Source organism: Copadichromis virginalis, linkage group LG7, assembly GCF_057382275.1.
Source record: "Copadichromis virginalis isolate Kocher_CV1m ecotype Utaka linkage group LG7, C_Virginalis_male_GT1.1, whole genome shotgun sequence".
Classification (NCBI taxonomy): Eukaryota; Metazoa; Chordata; class Actinopteri; order Cichliformes; family Cichlidae; genus Copadichromis; species Copadichromis virginalis.
In genome coordinates this window covers 67,093,172-67,113,417 of record NC_140624.1, presented here as the reverse complement: position 1 = coordinate 67,113,417, position 20,246 = coordinate 67,093,172, and the positions used below count along the sequence as shown (strand labels likewise).

General features: G+C 41.3%; 1 protein-coding gene across 1 annotated transcript; it reads right to left on the bottom strand.

Annotated features, from left to right (window-relative positions):
* Window positions 1-315: 315 nt before the first annotated feature.
* Window positions 316-19,365, bottom strand: LOC146706676 (zinc finger protein RFP-like). The gene is made up of 2 exons (XM_085464885.1): window positions 19,289-19,365; window positions 316-3,095 (listed from the first exon to the last, which is right to left on the bottom strand). Exon 2 carries the CDS (start codon window positions 3,086-3,088, stop codon window positions 1,526-1,528), a length of 1,563 nt encoding a protein of 520 aa, XP_085321011.1. The 5' UTR covers window positions 3,089-3,095; window positions 19,289-19,365; the 3' UTR covers window positions 316-1,525.
* Window positions 19,366-20,246: the final 881 nt, after the last annotated feature.

The window sequence follows — 20,246 nt, the reverse complement described above, 5'->3', positions numbered from 1 at the left end:
AAACAAGTTCAACTGTGCTTCACTGTCAGATTCTATCATGCCCTTCTGTGGCTGCAGGCTGCTGTTTGGGATCATCTCCACTAGAGGGTGTCTTGAGCAGCTGCTTCTCACCTGCTCACAGTTACAACAAACATAACATAACTTGCTTACTATTTATTTTTCTATACATTTCAACTTTAAAAACTGTTTACCTTGCCTTGTTTGGTATCATTCTTTTCAACTCAATCTCACATGTCTGAATTTACTGTTATTTTTTCATTTTGACATACTGTATTAATACAAAATCTAAAATCAGTCAAAAAACATAAAATCAGAGATGAAAAAAGTTATATTTTTTTATTTTTTTTACTGTATCAAACACAAACATTACCAAATCATTTTCTAAACTTGAAATGCAAATATAAATTGTTAATTTTAATAACATATGCACAAGCTTTGCTAACAAGAAACTTGCAGCCAAGGCGGGTTTTTTTTTTATAACCATTTCAAACTATTTACAGAAAATTCAGGTGTTCTGCATCAAATAAGATGCCACACAAATTATTTGTACCACTCCCAAAAATAATTTCTGTCCGCTATAATATAAAGGAAAACATCACAAACCTGATACCTGCAGCCCTGAAAGCAGGAGGTGTATCACTCCTGTTTTCCACCTGGTTACAGCTTTTACACTGCAGTCTGCCTTTGGTGGCTTTTTGGTAGCAACTGCAACATTCAGCAATCGCCTCATTGTTGTGACACACAAAGCAAAACTATCCACTACACTACCTGGTAACTACAGACTACAAACACTTTAAACATCACAAATCTCTCACATCTCAAAACTCGCACTCTCTCTTTCGCGCTCTCACCACGGTCACTCCTAAAACTTCCCCCTCTTCCTAAATAACCAAATGCCATGTTGCCATATCATTTTTTGTTTGGTTGACATGGCAGACTGTCCTACCAATAGGAAAGTGTGGCTTTTTTTGTTTTTGCTTGCAAGCGGAGAGTGCTTTCAAGCACTTTCCCTAGAAAATATCGTTTTTACCTTTCCTTCCTGTAGTAAATATAGTGATAGTATTCAGGAAAAAACACAGTGTATATTTTTTTTATCACAACGCTGGTTTTACGTTGCCTATCAACAGAGAAATATCAACATAGTATCAACATAAGCTATCATATAGCATCACAAACAAAACAAAAATAGTATATATCACATCAATCCATTCATCTATAGTAGGAGTATCCTCTTTAAGCCAAAGGCGAGTTATGGCCTTTTTGGAAGCTACCGACAGCACACTGAACAAATATTTATCCGGTGTGTTTTCAAAAGCGTTTTAAAAACAGGAAACGAAGATGCCTGTCTAATAGTTAAAGGCAGCGTATTCCAAAGTTTTGGGGCCATAATTGAAAAGGCTCATTAGGGGAAAAATCACTGGTCAGCAGTAAAAAATAATGAAGCTCTTAAATGGAAATGTGAAATTTAAAATCTTGACAAATGGAAAAGATAATATGGCATTTTAAACTAAGATCAAACACTTATCTATGATATTACACATGCACTGGTGTGGATTTGAACCCCATCATTTCGGCAGGTACTGAAGAACGGGTAGAGTTTCTCAGTGAAAGAGCAGCCGATAAATGAATGAATTAGAGCTGCACCATTGATTTCATAGAAGCAAACCAGGCCTTCATCATAATCTATAAACACTCCCACCTCCTCAATTTCTGAATTCAGAGCTGGATGGCCCGATTTCCATTGCTCAGAGCAAATAGTCCAGTAACCATTTTCAGGGCTCAGTTTGGTTTTTTCTCTCTTTAGGTTGCTCATGTATTTGGCCACTCCTACTGTCCATGTACTATGGGTTTTAACTTTAAGCTCAAAGTAAAATCTTCCAAAAGAGAAACCCTGTTTTGACAAAACACATTTACAATTATCATTCGCAGACTGGGGGGCTTTGGGTTGAACTGAATCAGCGTCAAATGTCACCTTAACTTTGTAATCCCTAACCCTCTTCAGTTCAGCCCTCGTCACTTTCCTTATCTCACTTCTGAGATTCCTCTCCACCTGATTTATAATTCTCACCACCATCCATGTGTATGATGGTAGATGGACACTGATGTTTGTCCAGTCTTTGGTGGGGGGAGCAGCTTTCACTGAAGATAAACTCTGGATGAGGTGAAGGATGTCTTCAGGCCGTGTGAGCTGCTCCACCTCAGAGCTTCTCTGCATAAGCTCAGAAATCTCCTGCTTTAGCTCCTTAATGCGGCCTTCAGCCTGTTTCTCTGCTGTTCTCTGCTGCTCTTCAATTGTCTTGATCAGTGCTTTCATGCTGCTCTTTGCAAACTCTATTAAAGATGTGAAGATCTGAACACCTTCTGCTGTCACTCTGTCTGCCTCTTCCTTACTGAGCTGCACAGAGTGTTTCATTTCCCCAATCTTAATCTTTCTTTTCTGGATCATCTCCTGAATTTCAGCCTCTGTTTTCTTGAACCCTGCCTTCTTTGCTTCATATTCTTCTGTCAGAGGAACAACATCATGACACTTGTGGTTCGAAACAGAGCAGATAGCACAGACACACCTTTGGTCGGTCTTACAATAGAGCTCCAGCGGTTTATCATGTTTTGAACATATCATCCATTCCAGGCTCTTAACAGGGTCGATCAGCTGATGTCTCTTTAGGCCTGAAACAGTCTGATGAGGCTGCAGGTGAGTCTCACAGTAGGTGGTCAGACACACCAGACAGGACTTCAGAGCCTTCAGTTTGGTCCCAGTACAAACATCACAGAGAACTTCTCCTGGTTTAGCAGACTGTTGCTCTGATCTCCTCGTGCTGCTGCTGCTGCTGCTGGCTTCCTGCTGAGCTGACAGCTTGAACTGAGCAGCCATCTCAGAGATGAAAGTATTGACATGGAGCTCAGGTCTAATGCAGTACTTCCTTTTACAAACTGGACACTGACACAGAGGACTGCTGTTCCAGTGCTGAGTGATGCAGTTCTTGCAGAAGTTGTGTCCACATGGTGTACTGACTGGATCTGTGAACACTTCCAGACAAATGGAGCACAGAAACTGGTCTTCAGACAGCAGACAGCTGGCAGCAGACATGTCCACACTGGGAGGATAAATGGAGAGAAAGGAAAAACTGTAACTGCATTATCGTTCAATAATTCAGCTCACAAAAGTCAGACAATGTGTGGAGGCTAGAATTTATTTTATTTCTTTATGTTTTCTTCCTTCTATATACCTCTAATTTTGGACCAGTTGTCTAAAAATTATTTTATTTAAATTAAACTGATCAGTGCAAAACAAGTTACTAAATAAAAATAAAAAAATCTGTAAATTGACAACAATTGTGGCTAATCTTTTAAACAACACAGCTACTCAGGTGAAATTATATTAAAAAAATTACTTTGGTTTTCTGTGGAGAATTCAACTGTATGGAAATAAAACAATTCAGCCAAATATTAAATTTTATGTTAAATGAGTAAACTGCATGTTCAAAATTCTAATGAGTTAATCTTACTAAGAAAAGGCATCCAAACTGAGTGTTTTTTCTTGTTTCCTGTTGAACTACTGCTTTACCTGCAATAAAAGGTTGTTCCCATTTGATATCTGGCTGCTTATGAGTCTACATTTGAGATCCTCATTCACCTTCTAACGTGACACCTATCCACGTATCCTTTAAAAACCAGACTGGCGGTCCTTGTGCATGAGTCTGCTATAGGACTGATTTTACATCAAAACAAAACTCTTGCCATTCAAGTAATTTGCTAATTTATTTTTTATTAGTAGTAGGTATTTTACTTTTCCAAGGACATTTGAAGTCTGTATTGTTGCCACACCTTTATTGCTATTATAACATTACTTTTTTAACACTGAGTTTGTCACACAGTGGAAATTTGTGTTTTTTTATGGTTTGAGTTGTCTTGATCTTACTGTGTATTGGTGCGTATATTACTGATTCTATTTGTATGGTTTTACCCTGATATTTATATTGCATGTTTTAGTGTTGTTGCATGACATTCTTTTAATCCACTGTGGACTGGGCGAACAATAGCAGGCACCTGTTGAGGTGTGGGCATTGAGGGAGACTGCGTTTGCAGTAATCAAGAGCCCCAAGTGTGGAGTGCGGCTGGGGTGTGAGGCGACGCGCCCGTCAGGGAGAGACAGGGCCGAGATAGGAGGTTCCTCCTTGGCTTTCAGCCTGGCCTGGTCTCTATATTGGAAGAGAAATTCCTCTCCTGGTTTTAAATATAAGGAACATTTGCCTGAGCATGCCCAGACTGTGGGGGGAATTTATTGTATGAGAAACTTTGTATTGTATTATTTCTTGAATAGCATATATTTATTCCTTTTGGCAGGGATTTTAGCATACAGAAAATGTTTTTTTATTGCAAGAGTGTCTTTTAAAATTGTGTTGGTTAATTCTGTTTTTTCCTTCTCTGGAATAAATAGTGTGTTTAAGACTTTCTCAGTCTCTGTGCCATGAGTGCTGATTTACTTGCTCCCCTCCCCCTTGTATTTGAAATAACTTTCAGGTGGGAGATTTAGATCTACCAGCCTTAGGTGTTACAGTAGCAGCCCTACAATAGCATAACATATTAACAAAATAAAGTTCAGCATGTATAACATGAGACAAACAATCTCATAAAATATATAAAATAAAGAAAAATACACTAATGCTGTTTCCTCTGTTAATCCATCCACCAAACTAAGGAATGCAGTGCAATCAGTCCTTAAATATCAAGGAAAGGAGTAGATTTTTGTTACTAAATTTTATTCAATTTTATTTTATTGATACACTGCCAAATCACAACAACAGTCACCTCCAGGTTCTTTATATTGTAAGGTAGACCCTACAATAATGCAAAATCCCAACAATCATGTGACCCCCTGTGTTCAAGCACTTTGGCAACAGTGGGAAGGAAAAACTCCCTTTTAACAGGAAGAAACCTCCAGCAGAACCAGGCTCAGGGAGGGGCGGGGCCATCTGCCACGACCAGTTGGTTCAGAAAATTAGAACTGAACCAGGATTTTAATTTGGATAAGCATTCTGTAAGGGCAGAAGGTGGGAGGGCGGAATCAAGCCTGGAGGAGAGATATAACTGGGTGTCATCAGCAAAACAGTGAAAGTAGAGATCAAATTACAGAAAATGACACCTAGAGGGAGGGTGGGACCAGTTGGAATGAGAGAAGGAAAACCGGATAAAAGACATGCTGTGGAAGACAGTCACAGATTAATAACATATATGATTCAATACAGAGGCCTATAAACACAATATGCAATGCATTATGGGAATCCCCTGCAGCCTACACTTCTCACAGCATAACTAATGGAGGATTTGGGGTCCCCTGATCCAGCCCTAACTATATATGCTTTAGTCTTAAAACTTTCCTTTTTGGTAATCTTAAAAGTAGAGATAGTGTCTGTCTCCCAAACTCCAAAGCTGGTTCCACAGAAAACGCTTGAAAACTGAAGGCTCCGCCTCCCATTCTACTTTTAACCACAAGTAAGCCTGCAGTCGGAGAGCGAGAGCAAAGTGCTCTAATGTCATCTTGATCCTATGCCTACAGAGCTTGTGAAATCTTGCCCCTCTTCCTTACTCCCACTCATCTCTACTATCATTCACTTTTCACTCACTACCGGTATTGTTCCCTCCTTATTCAAGATTGCTTCAGGAAAAACCTTCCTTGGAACCTAACAACTGTGAGTACAAGAAAATAATTATTAGAATGTAATGTATTAAATTTGTTTAGATCACAGTAATAAGGAAGGATTGGTCTGTGTTTCAGTTTGGTTTAGCTGTGGCCTGAGAGTGTGTGTAATTGTTTAGAGAGAAAGGAATTTATGGACACTGGGGGTCTGGTGTCATAAATAAAAGGAGTCAGGAAGCTACAGTTGGGGGTTGCTGATGCTGATGCTTGTACCTTTAATAAAAACTCCTAATTGTTATAACTTGGAAGTAGGTTTGCAGGAGACTCTCCACCTGATCTGTAAATGTAAGACAACAAGAGGCCAATGACCCATTGGATGCAGAGTGGTGGTCTCAATATTTGTAATATGTTAACTCTGTTTTGTATGTGGTCTAAAGGAATTTGGTGTAGCTTGGGTGAAGTTACTTTTATGACCCCCCAGGAAGTCACGTACGCAGAGACACACACACACAGTGCTTAAACTGTTACACTCACACATCCACACACACACTCACTCACGTGCACTCACATAGGCATACGGGTACGTGCACACACAGGCACTCACGTGCTCGTGCATACACACAGACACACAGAGTTTGCAGCACACCATGGGGGTTTTATGATGGGGTCACTTCTATAAAGCTGGCAGTAACTAACAAAGGAGTGACGATTTTGCAGAGGGACACCGGCCTCGTCTTCCATTCTAGAAGTGCATGCTTAAATAAAGATGAATAAAGGTTTTGTGAAATAACTACTGAGTTCCGGTGCCGTCTCTGGATGCCTCGACTAATAAAAGAACCGGGGTAAAACTGATTTCGCAACACAACTTTAACAACCTTTGTCCGATTTCATTTCTACCCTTCATTTCTAAAATATTTGAAAAAATAGTTTCAGCTCAACTTCATTTACACTTGGTCAATAATAATATCTACGAGAGATTTCAATCTGGCTTTCACTCATGTCACGGTATAGAAACCACTTTACTTAAAGTTACTAATGATCTGTTAATCGGCGCTGACTCTGGTCTTCTCAACATTCTCGTCCTTTTTGGATCTGAGCTTGCGTTTAACACCATCTTTCACTCCATCCTTCTAAACAGACTTTCTTCTCTTGGTATCTCCGACACATCCCTAGCTTGGTTCCAATTATATCTCCTTGACCACTCCCAGGTAGGGCTGGGCCATATTATACCGTTCACGGTAATACCGGTATAATGTTAGGCAACGATAGGAAAATGAAATATCGCAATAGAATATGAGTAAAACGCGCATGCGCAGTGCCTTTGTTTTCATACGCACATGGCCGATTGTTGAGTGAAACAGATGAACCAGAATTGGTTTGTAAAAATGGTGCAACTTCAGTGATGTGGAACTGGTTTGGTGTTTGTCCGTCAGATACACGACAAAGCACATTTTTTTGCAGAACATGCAAGCGGCCGTCGTTATTGTCGTATTTGTCGGACTAAGATGCTCTTAAATCTGGGAGTAATCTGGGTCCAAAACTCAGGTCAAACGAACACTGCAGCATCACTGAGAGTTAAAAACTGTCTAAATTCTTTCATCTTTAATAAAACGATCAGCATTGCTGCTTTACCAGGTGTAACTATGAAGTTTAACTTCCAGGTGTTAGGTATTTTAGTACCATGGGAGCATTTACTGGATATTGTTTTATAGTGACATTATACAGGAAAACTCTGTCATTCAATAAGGCCCCTTTGTTTTAGTTATTTTTCTCTTTGACCCAAGAATTGATGTGTGAGAATCACAGGCTGGTACAAGGTTGAAATACCACAGAGATCACTCCCTCAGCTACATTAGTTTCTTAATCTTTTAGGAGACGCCTGTTGAAGGCCAGATGGTTTGTTTCAGAATTCACTAATGAAAGAACTCTTTATTTTGTGCCTTGAAAATATGTCGCTGAGATAATCACAATTGTAGCTGAACTGATAAACTACACAAAGGATGCTTCTTCACCCAAGGGCAGGAAGACGCTCCCTTATCTTGGTCTGTACTGGTTTAAACTGATAATCTGCTGTCTCATGAATTTTACCCTCTATATAAACTGTTGTACTTGTGAATAAAGTTGAGTCAATTTGGGAAGACAACCTGAAGCAGTCTCTGTTTTCTTGTTCTCCCAAGCTGCTCCCGAGCTCGTACTAACACGCTGAATGGCATGCTTGAATATTACTTGAGAATATATTTGACTGTGTTACAGACTAAGGGACATTCTCTGCTGATAGGTGAAGGTACATTCTCTGCTGATAGACGTCCACGCCTCGAAGGAAGTCGATCCACGGATTAGGCCCTGGAAACCGTTTCCTTCACCAGGCATCCATGAAAACAAAATGTATTACATTTAACGGAGTTAGAAGTTAGCAGGAAGCTAGCGGAAGTTATCTCGCTAGTTTCGCTAGTTACCTAAGCATGATATTGCATGTTCTGACTGAGAGATTTCTGAAAAAATTCAAATGTACAGCTCTGCTATCACTTCCAACATAAATGAAGACAGGAAACTAAACAGCAGTGACGTTTGTAAGGTTACTGAAGTTGGGCTAGCTGGTATATAATGATGTGCTACGTGATCGCTAGCGACACAGCTATGTTAGCATAACATAAACAGTGAAGCTGGAGGACGAACACTAACACTTTTCCACTTATAAAAGTTAACGTTAAGGTTCCTGATAGTTAGAGACAAATGCATTCGCATGGCAGGTTGCTGTAAACGGACCAAACTTCAGTCAGGAGAACAACTGAGATAATCCATCCACAATACAAGGTTAGTCATTAATATACTGCAACAACATGGGAATAGAGCAGCTGCCAGAGAATTCAAGATTAATGAATCAATGGTACAGAAGTGGAGGAAGCAAGAAGAATGAGTTTAATAAAGTTTGATTTATCTGACTGCTTTGTTTTGCTTAATGTGTCTTATAATCCTGTGCACCTTATGGTCCGAAAAATACGTACTGCACACTGCAGTTTAATGTTGCAATGCACCTCTTTTTAACTTCAGTGGATATTATACATGGTTATGCTCAGGATATTGTAACGTTGGGTTGTGTTGTGTGGTTGAGAAGAGGCGGCAAAACACCTAGCAGGCTAGGCGGAAGGATACACACCCACGCTGGTATCAGTAATCCACGGTGGTTCTTTAATACGCATTCTTCAGCAACCGTATAAAAGCCCGGCTGAACGGCTGCGGCTCAACAACAAAATGCCCAGCGTTCATACAACCCAACCGTTGCAAACAAAACAAAAAAAGGGTCTGGAAAAGAAAACATAAGTCCGTCCCTCGTTAAGCACGAGCGTGAAGGCACGTGTCCTCATAATCCCAGAGCGAGAGAGAGAGCAGTGGCACACACTGATGACACCATCAACCCTCGACTTGGGTGTCTTAAAGGGACACCACACCATAGAATTAGAATTAGAATTAGAATTCAACTTTATTGTCATTGCACATGCACAGGTACAGGGCAACGAAATGCAGTTTGCATCCATCCAGAAGTGCTTTAGTGATATAGATATATTACAATATATATTAGCAATAATATAGATATGTGAGTATATTACAGAAATGGGTCTATTATGGTATGTTATAATGTACACGGTATGAAGTATGTTGTGAATATTCTATAACTATAAGTATGTACAGGCTGTAGTGAGTACAAGCTATGTACAGGCTATGAACAGGATATAAATATGAAAAACTATACAGAATATGAAATAAATAACTTTACAGAATCTGGGATATACAGCTATACAGAAATGGGAACTATGCAAGTTGTAAACAGTTGTAGGATTAAAGATTATCGAATGTACAGAATGATTATTTACACAGAGCTATACAGTAGTGCAGTTAAGATAAGTGAGGGTGTAGATAGTTTCTACAGAGGCTATATAAAGTGCTAGTGGTTGTGAGTGGTGGTTCAGTCCATGTTATTATTGTGTTTGAGGGTACAGTTGTCCATTGTGGGTGTGTGTATGTTCAGTCCATGAGTTTAACGTGGGTCAGATGTCAGGAGGCAGAGTTCAGGAGTCTGACAGCTGTGGGGAAGAAGCTGTTCCGGTACCTGGTGGTCTTAGTCCGGAGGCTCCTGTGGCGCCTCCCAGAGGGCAGGAGGGTGAAGAGTCCATGTGATGGGTGACTGGGGTCTTTGATGATTTTCCCAGCCCTTTTCAGACACCGCTTCCTGTAGATGTCTTTTATGGCAGGAAGTGGTGCTCTGGCGATGCGCTGGGCAGTTTTCACGACCCTCTGCAACGCCTTCCGGTCCGAGGCAGAGCAGTTCCCGTACCAGACTGTTATACAGTTGGTCAGGATGCTCTCGATGGTGCAGCGATAGAAGTTCACCAGGATGTCTGAGGACAGGTGGTTCTTCCTCAGAGTCCTCAAGAAGAAGAGGCGCTGGTGAGCCTTCTTGACCAGCTTGGAGCAGTTGGTCGTCCAGGTGAGATCCTCGGAGATGTGGACTCCCAGGAACTTGAAGCTGCTCACACGCTCCACAGCCGTCCCCTTAATGTGGATGGGTGGATGTGGGTCAGCATTCCTCCTGTAGTCCACGATGAGCTCCTTGGTCTTCTCGGTGTTAAGCAGCAGGTTGTTTCTGTCGCACCACTCAGCCAGACGATCCACCTCCTCCCTGTAGGCGGCCTCATCGTTGTCACTGATGAGGCCAATCACCGTGGTGTCATCTGCAAACTTAATGATGGTGTTGGAACCATCAGCAGGTCTGCAGTCGTGGGTGAAGAGGGAGTAGAGGAAAGGGCTCATCACACAGCCTTGTGGTACACCGGTGTTCATTGTGATGGTAGATGAGCAGCGGTTATCCAGCCGGACATGTTGGGGGCGGTTGGTCAGGAAGTCCAGTAACCATTTGCAGATGAGGGAACTGATACCCAGGTCTGTCAGTTTCCTGATGAGTTGTGAGGGGTGGATTGTATTGAATGCTGAACTGAAGTCTATAAACAGCATTCTGGCGTAGGTGTTGTTGTTGTCCAGGTGTGAGAGGACAGAGTGCATTGCGATGGAGACTGCATCCTCTGTGCTCCTGTTCCGGCGGTATGCGAATTGGTGGGGGTCCAGGGTGGGGGGGAGACAGGATTTGAAGTGTGCTAGGACCAGTCGCTCTAAGCACTTAGTGATGATGGGGGTGAGTGCTACTGGGCGGTAATCATTGAGGCAAGATGGGTTGGAGTTTTTGGGTATCGGGACGATGGAGGTGGATTTGAAGCAGGCCGGTACCACAGCGTGGGCCAAGGACAGATTGAATATGTCTGTGAGCACTCCTGCAAGCTCCCCAGAACACGCTCTGAGAACACGCCCGGGGATGCCATCAGGGCCTGCAGCCTTGTGGACATTGATCCTGCTCAGCACCGCTCTTACATCGGTGGGGGAGAGAGTCATAGGTTGGTGGTCTGGCGTCATGTCTGCTTTGGTTGTGGTTGTGGGGTTCCCTCGCTCAAAACGAGCATAAAAGTTGTTGAGCTCGTTGAGGAAGGAGACATCAGAGGATGCGGGGGAGGGTTTGGTGGTCCTGTAGTCTGTGATGGTCTGGAGTCCTTGCCACATGCGTCGGGGGTTGGAGTTGGAGAAGTGTTCTTCTACCTTCTTTTTGTAATGGTGTTTGGCTTTTTTGATGCCCTTCTTTAGATTAGCCCTGGCTGTACTGTAGGCGTGTGCATCTCCTGACCTAAAGGCAGTGTTGCGGGCCTTCAGGAGGAGACGAACATCCCGGTTCATCCAAGGCTTCTGGTTGGGGTACATGGTGATCCGTTTCTGGGTGGTGACACTGTCTGTGGTTTTGGAGATGTAATCCAGTACAGATGAGGCGTACTGGTCCAGGTCTGTGTGGGTGAACATATTCCAGTCTGTGTTTTTAAATCTGTCCTGGAGCACTGCGTCTGTCCCCTCTGGCCACACTTTAATTGTCCTCACAGCAGGTTTCACACGTTGGATGAGTGGTGAATACCGAGGTGTGAGGAACAGGGAGAGATGGTCCGATTGTCCAATGTGGGGGAGGGGTGTGGCTTTGTAGGCTCCAGCCAGGTTGGAATACACATGGTCTAAAGTCTTGTCTCCTCTGGTGTGGCAGGAGACATGTTGGTGGAATCTGGGGAGGACTGTCTTTAAGTTGGTGTGGTTGAAGTCGCCAGCAACAATAAAAGCAGCCTCGGGGTGTTTATTCTGGTGTTTGTTAATGGCTGCAGAAAGTTCTTTCATGGCCAACCTAGCATTAGCGTCGGGGGGTATATACACGGCAGTGAGTATGATCGAAGTGAATTCTCTGGGGAGATAATAAGGTCTGCATTCGACCATTAAAAACTCCGCATTAGGTGAGCAGTGACTCTCAGTAGTAGTGAAGTTCATGCACCAAGCATTGTTAATATAAATGCACAAACCTCCACCTCTGGTCTTGCCGGAGTCATCTGCTAGCCTGTCGGCTCGGTGTGTGTGGCGTCCTGCTAACTCGATAGCATTGTCCGGGCAGCTGTTGTTCAGCCATGTTTCGGTGAAAAACATGACATTTGAGTCCATAATCCGTCTGTTGTTAGTGATGGAGAGCCGTATCTCATCCATTTTGTTTGCCAGAGAACGGACATTGGCGAGAAAAATACTGGGTAAAGGCAGCCGGTGTGGTGTTAGCTTTAGCTTAGCCCGTAGCCCTCCGCGCCTACCTCGCCTTTGTTTACGATCTCGGCGCCGTCTGCGTGCACTTCCGCCCAGCCGGGGAGAGTGGGCAGCCTCCGGTGTTCTGGAGATCTCTGGGATGAGTCGGAGATCGGCGATAAAACTGTTGGAGTTGTGAGTCCAGATGTCCAGAAGCTCTTGTCTGCTGTAGGTCAGCAACGCACAGCAATTCTGGACGAATAATCCGGTTAAAAGTAGATAAAAAACCGCTAAATAGCAGATTCTGGAGAGACACTGAGCCTCGCGTTGTTCACGCGCCGCCATCTTGGATCCCAAGATCCAAGGCTGTTACAATATGTCAGCCCATTTCTACTGGAAATGCCTTTTGGTTAAACTTTCAGCAAGGAATTTGCATTTGCACTGTTACATTTTTATAAAGCTTTAATGTACATAAAAACCAGCTTCTTGTTTAAGTGAAAATAAATGGAAGGTTGTCTTTTTGCGCTAGTAAAGTTATCGTTATCGCAAATTTTCAAATATATATCGTGATAAATATTTTTGGCCATATCGCCCTGCTCTACTCCCAGGTTATTCAGCTTAAATCATTTTGCTCTCATCTATTCCAGGTCACTTCTGGTGTACTCCAAGGTTCAGTGTTAGGCACTATTCTCTTCATAATTTACATCCTCCCGCTTGGTCCCATTTTCCGCAAATTTGACACCACTTTCACTGTTTTGCTGATAACACCCAGTTATATCTCTCCTGTAGGCCCGATTCGTCCCTCCCACCTTCTTCTCTTACAGAATGCTTATCCGAATGCTCCTTATCGGTACTAAATCCAACCTATTGAAGGCAAATCATTTCACTTTCACTACTGATAACTCCACAGTCTTCCTAACCTCAGGTTAAGAGCCTTAGTGTCATCCTAGACAGTTCACTATCCTATAATCTCATCTGATCAGAGCTCACCTGTTCTGTCTATTTACATCTACGCAACATTAACAGATTAAGTCCTCTTTCCACCCAGTCTGCGTTGATTCTTGTCCACAGTCTCATTACCTCCCATTTGACTACTGTAATTCTCTCTTGCAAGGTATCCCACAAAAATCCCTCCATAAGCTTCAACTGGTTCAAAACTCTGCTGCCCGCATTACTCACAGAACCCCCTCCTACCAGCACATCACCCTTATCCATCAGGAACTTCACTGGCTCCCTGTGAAAATATTAGAAAATTTGCAATAACGATATAACTGACAATATAACTGATTGCGAGACAAAATTCAACTCCACAACTTTACTAGCGCAAAAAAGCCTCATCCATTTATTTTCACTTAAACAAGCAGCTGTTCTTTTATGTGCATTAAAGCTATATAAAAATTTAACAGTGCAAATGCAAATTCCTTGCTGAAAGTTTAATCAAAAGGCATTTCCAATAGAAATGGGCTGACATACCCTGAACATAACCATGTATAATATCCACTGAAGTTAAAAAGACGTGCTTTGCAACATTAAACTGTAGTGTGGCAAATAAAAAAGTGAAATACGTATTTTTCAGACCATAACGTGCACGGGATTATAAGACACATTAAGCGAAACAAAGCAGTCAGATAAATCAAACTATTCAACTCATTCTTCTTGCTTCCTCCACTTCTGTACCTCATTAATGCTGTATTGTATCACAGCTGTTCCCATGTTGTTGCAGTATATTAATGACTAACCTCGTATTGTGGATGGATTATCTCAGTTGTTCTCCTGACTGAAGTTTGGTCCGTTTACAGCATCCTGCCATGCGATTGCATTTGTCTCTAACCATCAGGAACCTTCACGTAAACTTTTATAAGTGGAAAAGTGTTAGAGTTCATCCTCCAGCTTCACTGTTTATGTTATGCTGACACAGCTGTGTCGCTAGCGATCACGTAGCACATCATTATATACCAGCTAGCCCAACTTCAGTAACCTTATAAACGTCACTGCTGTTTAGTTTCCTGTCTTCATTTATGTTGGAAGTGATAGCAGAGCTGTACATTTGAATTTTTTCAGAAATCTCTCAGTCAGAACATGCTACATCATGATTATGGTAACTAGCGAAACTAGCGAGCTAACTTCCGCTAACTTCTAACTCCGTTAAATGTAATAAATTTTGTTTTCATGGATGCCTGGAAGTTAAACTTAATTGTTACACCTGGTAAAGCAGCAATGCTGATCATTTTATTAAAGATGAAAGAATTTAGACAGTTTTTAACTCTCAGTGATGCCGCAGTGTTCGTTTGACTTTGGGACCTGAAGAGATGGAGTTTAGGACCCAGATTACTCTCAGATTTACGAGCACCTTAGTCTGACAAATACGGCAATAATGATGGCCTGCTTGCATATTCTACAAAAAAAAAAGTGCTTTGTTGGTATCTGATGGACAAAAACCAAACCAGTTCCACATCACTGAAGTGGCACCATTTTTACAAACCAATTCTGGTTCATCCGTTTCACTGAACGATCCGCCTTCTCCATTCTCATTCTCCGTTACCTCCATGCTTTTTTGGCCATGTGCACATGCGCGTTTTATGCATATTCTATGGCGAGATTTCATTTTCTCTTTGTTGCCTAACATTGTACCGGTATTACCGTGAACGGTATAATATGGCCCAGCCTTACATCCAGGTGTTTATTTCTTTAAGACATTCCTGCAGTTTAACTAATTGGTGTGTGTTATCTGGCTTGAAGCCAGTGGCTTCATAGATAGATCCCAGTAAACACCAGTATGTGGGCCCCACATGGGCTATGGGGGTTCCAAGTGGGGATGGGCTTACAATGGGCATCCAGTCTGGGACCCACCTGGGTTAGCCAAGTAGGACCCACCTGAGCCAGCCCAGATGGGCTATGTTCTATGGGCACCATATGGGTAACATATGGGAAGTTGCATGAACAGGCAACTGAGTTTAACGATCTTAGTTAAGTATAATTATTAGTCATGTGTAAGTATAAACATGAATTAAGATGAAATTTTCACTGCTATGCAAATGCAAATGACATGCAAATGACACCCAGCTCTATATAGAGTGTATATAGAGTGGGTGTCATTTGCATAGCAGTAAAAATGTATACTATGCCTTCTGATGATGCTGCCTAATGCTGGGCTTACACTGTGCGATTTTTGACCCATTTTGAGCCGATTTTTGAGTCGTGCGACCGTTTTGGCGATCGGCCCGAGTTTGGCCTTCATCGTGCGTCGTGCATCGTGTAGTATACGTGGGGTAACGAGACGCGATTAACACCTCACGACCAGCTCCCGATCATCAATCGCTTGGTCGCGAGGATTTCAAACTCCTCGCGACCGTCGTGAGGGTGTCACCGCAGTTTGTCACACTGCGCACGCGCAAACACAAATGTCAGCGAAAAAGACGGCGCAGCACGGCAGTGTAGCGTGTGATCTGGACACAAGCGATGGAGGTACAACTTGTAGAACTTTGGAAAGCTCATCCGAGCCTTTTCGATGTGGCCTCACAAAATTATCACGACCACAACAACCGTGAAAATAGTTGGATCTACATCGGTGCTCAATCACAGCTGCCTGATCAATGTTTTTCATTAGAAATTTAGCAAAGTTGATGGTGGTGGTGTGCGTGTCTGTGTGAGTGAGAGACAGAGAGAGAGAGCGAGCGACAGAATTTCTGTTATAACCTTCATTTTTATGTACGCACAGTGTGAGCACTCAGGTCGCATCAGAGCATCGGGCCGTATAGTGTGAGACCCTGCATCGTGACCTATGAACTTCTAACCCCTGCGAGTCAATCGTGCAGTATGAGCAGGAGCTGAATCGCGCGACTGAAAAAATCGCACAGTGTCTGCCCAGCATTAGGGAAGCATGTATAATGTAAACAGAATTGGTCCTAGCACTGAACCCTGTGGAACTCCATAATTAGCCTTAGTGTGTGAAGAGGACTCTCCATTTACATGTACAAATTGCAGTCCATTAGATAGATATGATACAAACCACTGCATCGCAGTCCCTCTAATACCAACAGCACGTTCTAATTGATGTAAAAAAAATATTATTGTCGATAGTAACGAACGCTGCACTGAGGTCTAGCAGGACAAGCACAGAGATTAGTTAAGATAAGAGATAAGATAAGATAAAACTTTATTGTTCCCACCGTGGGGAAATTAGTGCATTACCACAGCTCAGATACAGATAGCAGAAGAATACAAAGAGTATACCAAAAATATAAAGTCAAGAAATACAAAATAAATAAGATAATACAATATACAATACAACAATATAAACAACGGTAACTGAGTTAATGGTAACTTCATTGTCTCCAATGGGAAATGGATTTGCAGTATGTCCACACATCAAGCAACACATACATAAAAAAAAAACAAAAAAAGAACAACCTGTCACTGTCAGAGGCCATAAGAAGATCATTTGTAACCTTTACTAAAGCTGCTTCTGTGCTGTGATGGGTTCTGAAACCTGACTGACAGTCTTCAAATATTCCTCTGCAGATGATCAGTTAGCTCTTTGACAACTACTCTTTCAAGAATTTCGAGAATTATATCTCAGTAGTAAATTATAAATTGTAAATGTTAGACTGTTATTAACCCTTTTTACCTCAAAGTGTATATTTACCCCCCTTACCTCAGTCTGAAAATGTATATTCTTACTCTTCCTATATTTATTGTTGTTCTTTTTGCACCGAATGGAACTGGAGCCTTGTCTGTTGTCTCGTCTCTCTATATATACTGTACTGTATACAGCAGAGATGACAATAAAGTTTACGTTGACTTCGTATTTCTTTTTCTTTTAGATAAAACAAAGTTTGGAGATTGGCCTATAATTAGCTAAAGCAGGTGGGTCAAGAGATGGCTTTTTAAGTAACGGTTTAATTGCTGCCACTTTAAAGGCTGCGCTACATAGCTGCTTATTAGATAGTTTGATCATATTAAAGATCAAAACATTGTAGGACTTTTCTGAACAGTCTAAATGATGATCTTCTAAATTTGTGATACACCATTTCCTCTTGAGCTTAAGAGTTATCTGCTTTATGGTGCATGTTTGAGAGTTATACCAGGTAACCAAGTACTTCTTCAGGCTTTTTTCACAGGAGCTACAGTATCCAGAGTCGTACACAGTGAGGAGGTAAAATCATTAACCAGATAATCGACCACTGTTGTAGTAGCATTCAGGTAGCTGCTCTAGATCTAGAGTGCGATTAAAGTGGTGGGTGGGTTCTTTTACATTTTGAGAGAAGCCAATTGAGTTTAATAACAGACTTACTGTCATATTAGCCTGTCATTTTTATTATCGATATGCATGTTAAATAATAACCCACAATGATTCTGAGATGAGCACTAAATCAGATAAAAAGTCTGAGAATTTTAGACAGAAATTGAAAAAAGCCCAGGTGGATGATGGAGGATATCAAATATGACCGTTTTTTGTGTTTTCCAGATAGGGTGGGCAAGGCTAAGCATCAGGGTTCCAAATGAATTAAGATTTTTGATAGTGTGAAGCAGAGTCTCCAATTCAGTGATCCTGGCCTCCAGAGTTGCAAATAGGCTACATTTAGTCAGTGTTGGGAAGGTTACTTTTAAAATGTATTCCAATACAGATTATAGATTACATGCCCCAAATGTATTTTGTAACATATTCCGTTATGCTACTCAATGAGAGTATTCTGAATACTTTGGATTACTTAATATATTATCATGCTTTTAACCACTACATGAATGCACTATTGTTGTGTGATTTATTACTATTGCTGAAGGCTACTCGCCATACCAACACCAACTAGATGTTTAAATCTTAATATAAAATGAGTAACAGTAGGGTGGACATTAGGTGGCTGCACTTTTTGCAGCGATCTTGTCTAGAAAACTATTTGCTAGCGACAGACAGAGAGAGGCGTTGAAAGGCTGCTCCAACGGAACTTATTGTTTCGGAGACAAACAGGAACACGGTGTACAGTCGAGTCTTAATAGCTTACTTACAACTGGACTACGCTGCCCACGAGGCTACATTCTTTACGGCTATGTCTGTAACAGCCTGCCTATTGCCTTCATATTAAATAATTTTTTGAATAATAATTTTTAAAAATATTTCTTCACGTCATTATGCGGGCCGCAAGTAGAGGTGACATGAGCCGCGAGATTGAGACACAGGCAATAGAGCCTCTTAATGCGTGTTTGTTCGGGTTTCCACCGGCATGGAATTACCAACAAAAAAGAGAGGGCAGCCTAGCAAATAACTGTATTCTGAATAGGCCTGCCACCTTTTTAAACGGTAACTGTAACAGAATACATTTATTCATATTTTGTATTTTAAAGACATAACGGCGGTTCATGTATTCCGTTACTCCCCAACACTGCATTTAGTACAAATATCATCGTTGGTAAAGGAGGCCGAATAGTAACTAAACAGCTCACACACTAAGTTGGCTAAGCTTACAAATCTCTAAGGAGACAGTGTGAATTCTGTGAAGTGGGTGAATCAATATGCTTTGGATAAAGAGCGTGAAGATATGAAATAAGGAGTCATCTATAATGTTTTCATTAAAAATGGCTACTCAGATAAGCTATACAAAAACACCACTGTGTGTTGTTACATGAACAGGAAGTGATACTCAACCGCAGAGAGCCAACACCAAGTGACAGAGCACCATATCATTATCAGATATTCGACTGCTGCCCTCACCACAACCTTTCTTCTTTAAATTCTTTTTGTATTGTGAGTCTCTCCCTATCATTCTTAAGTGACTCTAAGAGTGCAGTCAGAACAAAGAACCACCATGGGAGCTGTCGTTTATAGCTGCTGCACCTTATAAATGCGTCACATCTGTTTGAATGTTTCACATTTGTGCTCAAGGGCCTCATAAAATGTCACGATGGCAGTTTGATGTGGCAAAAATATCAATACCTAAAAAGCAGACCTTTCTATCTGTCATTACCCCATCTTTAGTTTTTCATACAGTTTGAATTAGTTGTACTCACCAGTTACCAGCGAAGAACTCCGCCGTGTTATGTCGAAAATCCTTAAACGGTGAGAGAGCTTTTCCAGCTGCAGCTCTGCTGCTGTTCAGTTTCAGTTTCGTTTAATGACCGTGCGCTGTTTTCTGTCACTCCTCTCAGTGTGAGGTGTTACTGCAGCATTGTCAGCATTTAAAACAAGTCTTAAATCACAGGTTATGCTGTTCTGTAGCGAAAGCTGATTGAAGCTATACGGAGAGTCTGTACATGAACATATCGACATAAAAATAAAAGCTTACTGTGGTGATATTATTGCTTAGATTGTTTATATAAAAAATAAACAACAGTGTCCCAAGAACAGAACGCTGGGGCACTCCTTTTGTTATAATAATAAGCAAGTTAATTTTAATTAGCTTAAAGAATTGAATTTCAAATTTTTTTTTCGAAAGGAACTCAGTTTCTCCCACAACACACACATATACAGTGGGATGCAAAAGTTTGAGCAACCTTGTTAATAGTCATTATTTTCCTGTATAAATCGTTGGTTGTTACAATAAAAAATGTCAGTTAAACATATCATATAGGAGACACACACAGTGATATTTGAGAAGTGAAATGAAGTTTATTGGATTTACAGAAAGTGTGGAGTCACATTGAAATCACCTCCAACTCAGTGGGGAATTTGGTATTAAGTTCCTTTATAACTGTAGATCTCTGTAGTCATCTCTGATGACTACACAGAAAACAAAGACAATATTGTGTTGAAATAACCTACGCAAAGCTGTTTTGTTATTTAAAAAGAAGCCTTCCTGAGTTAAAGAACCTTAAAGTTCATGGGTTGGAAATTCTTTTGGAAATTTTTTATCTTTTTTGGGTGACATTTTGGAGCCCTCACAGACAAGTACAGGAGATATCCACATGAAATTTCAGGACTTAAAACCATATTTAAGCTTTTTAAAAACTGCTGCCAAATCGATTTCAA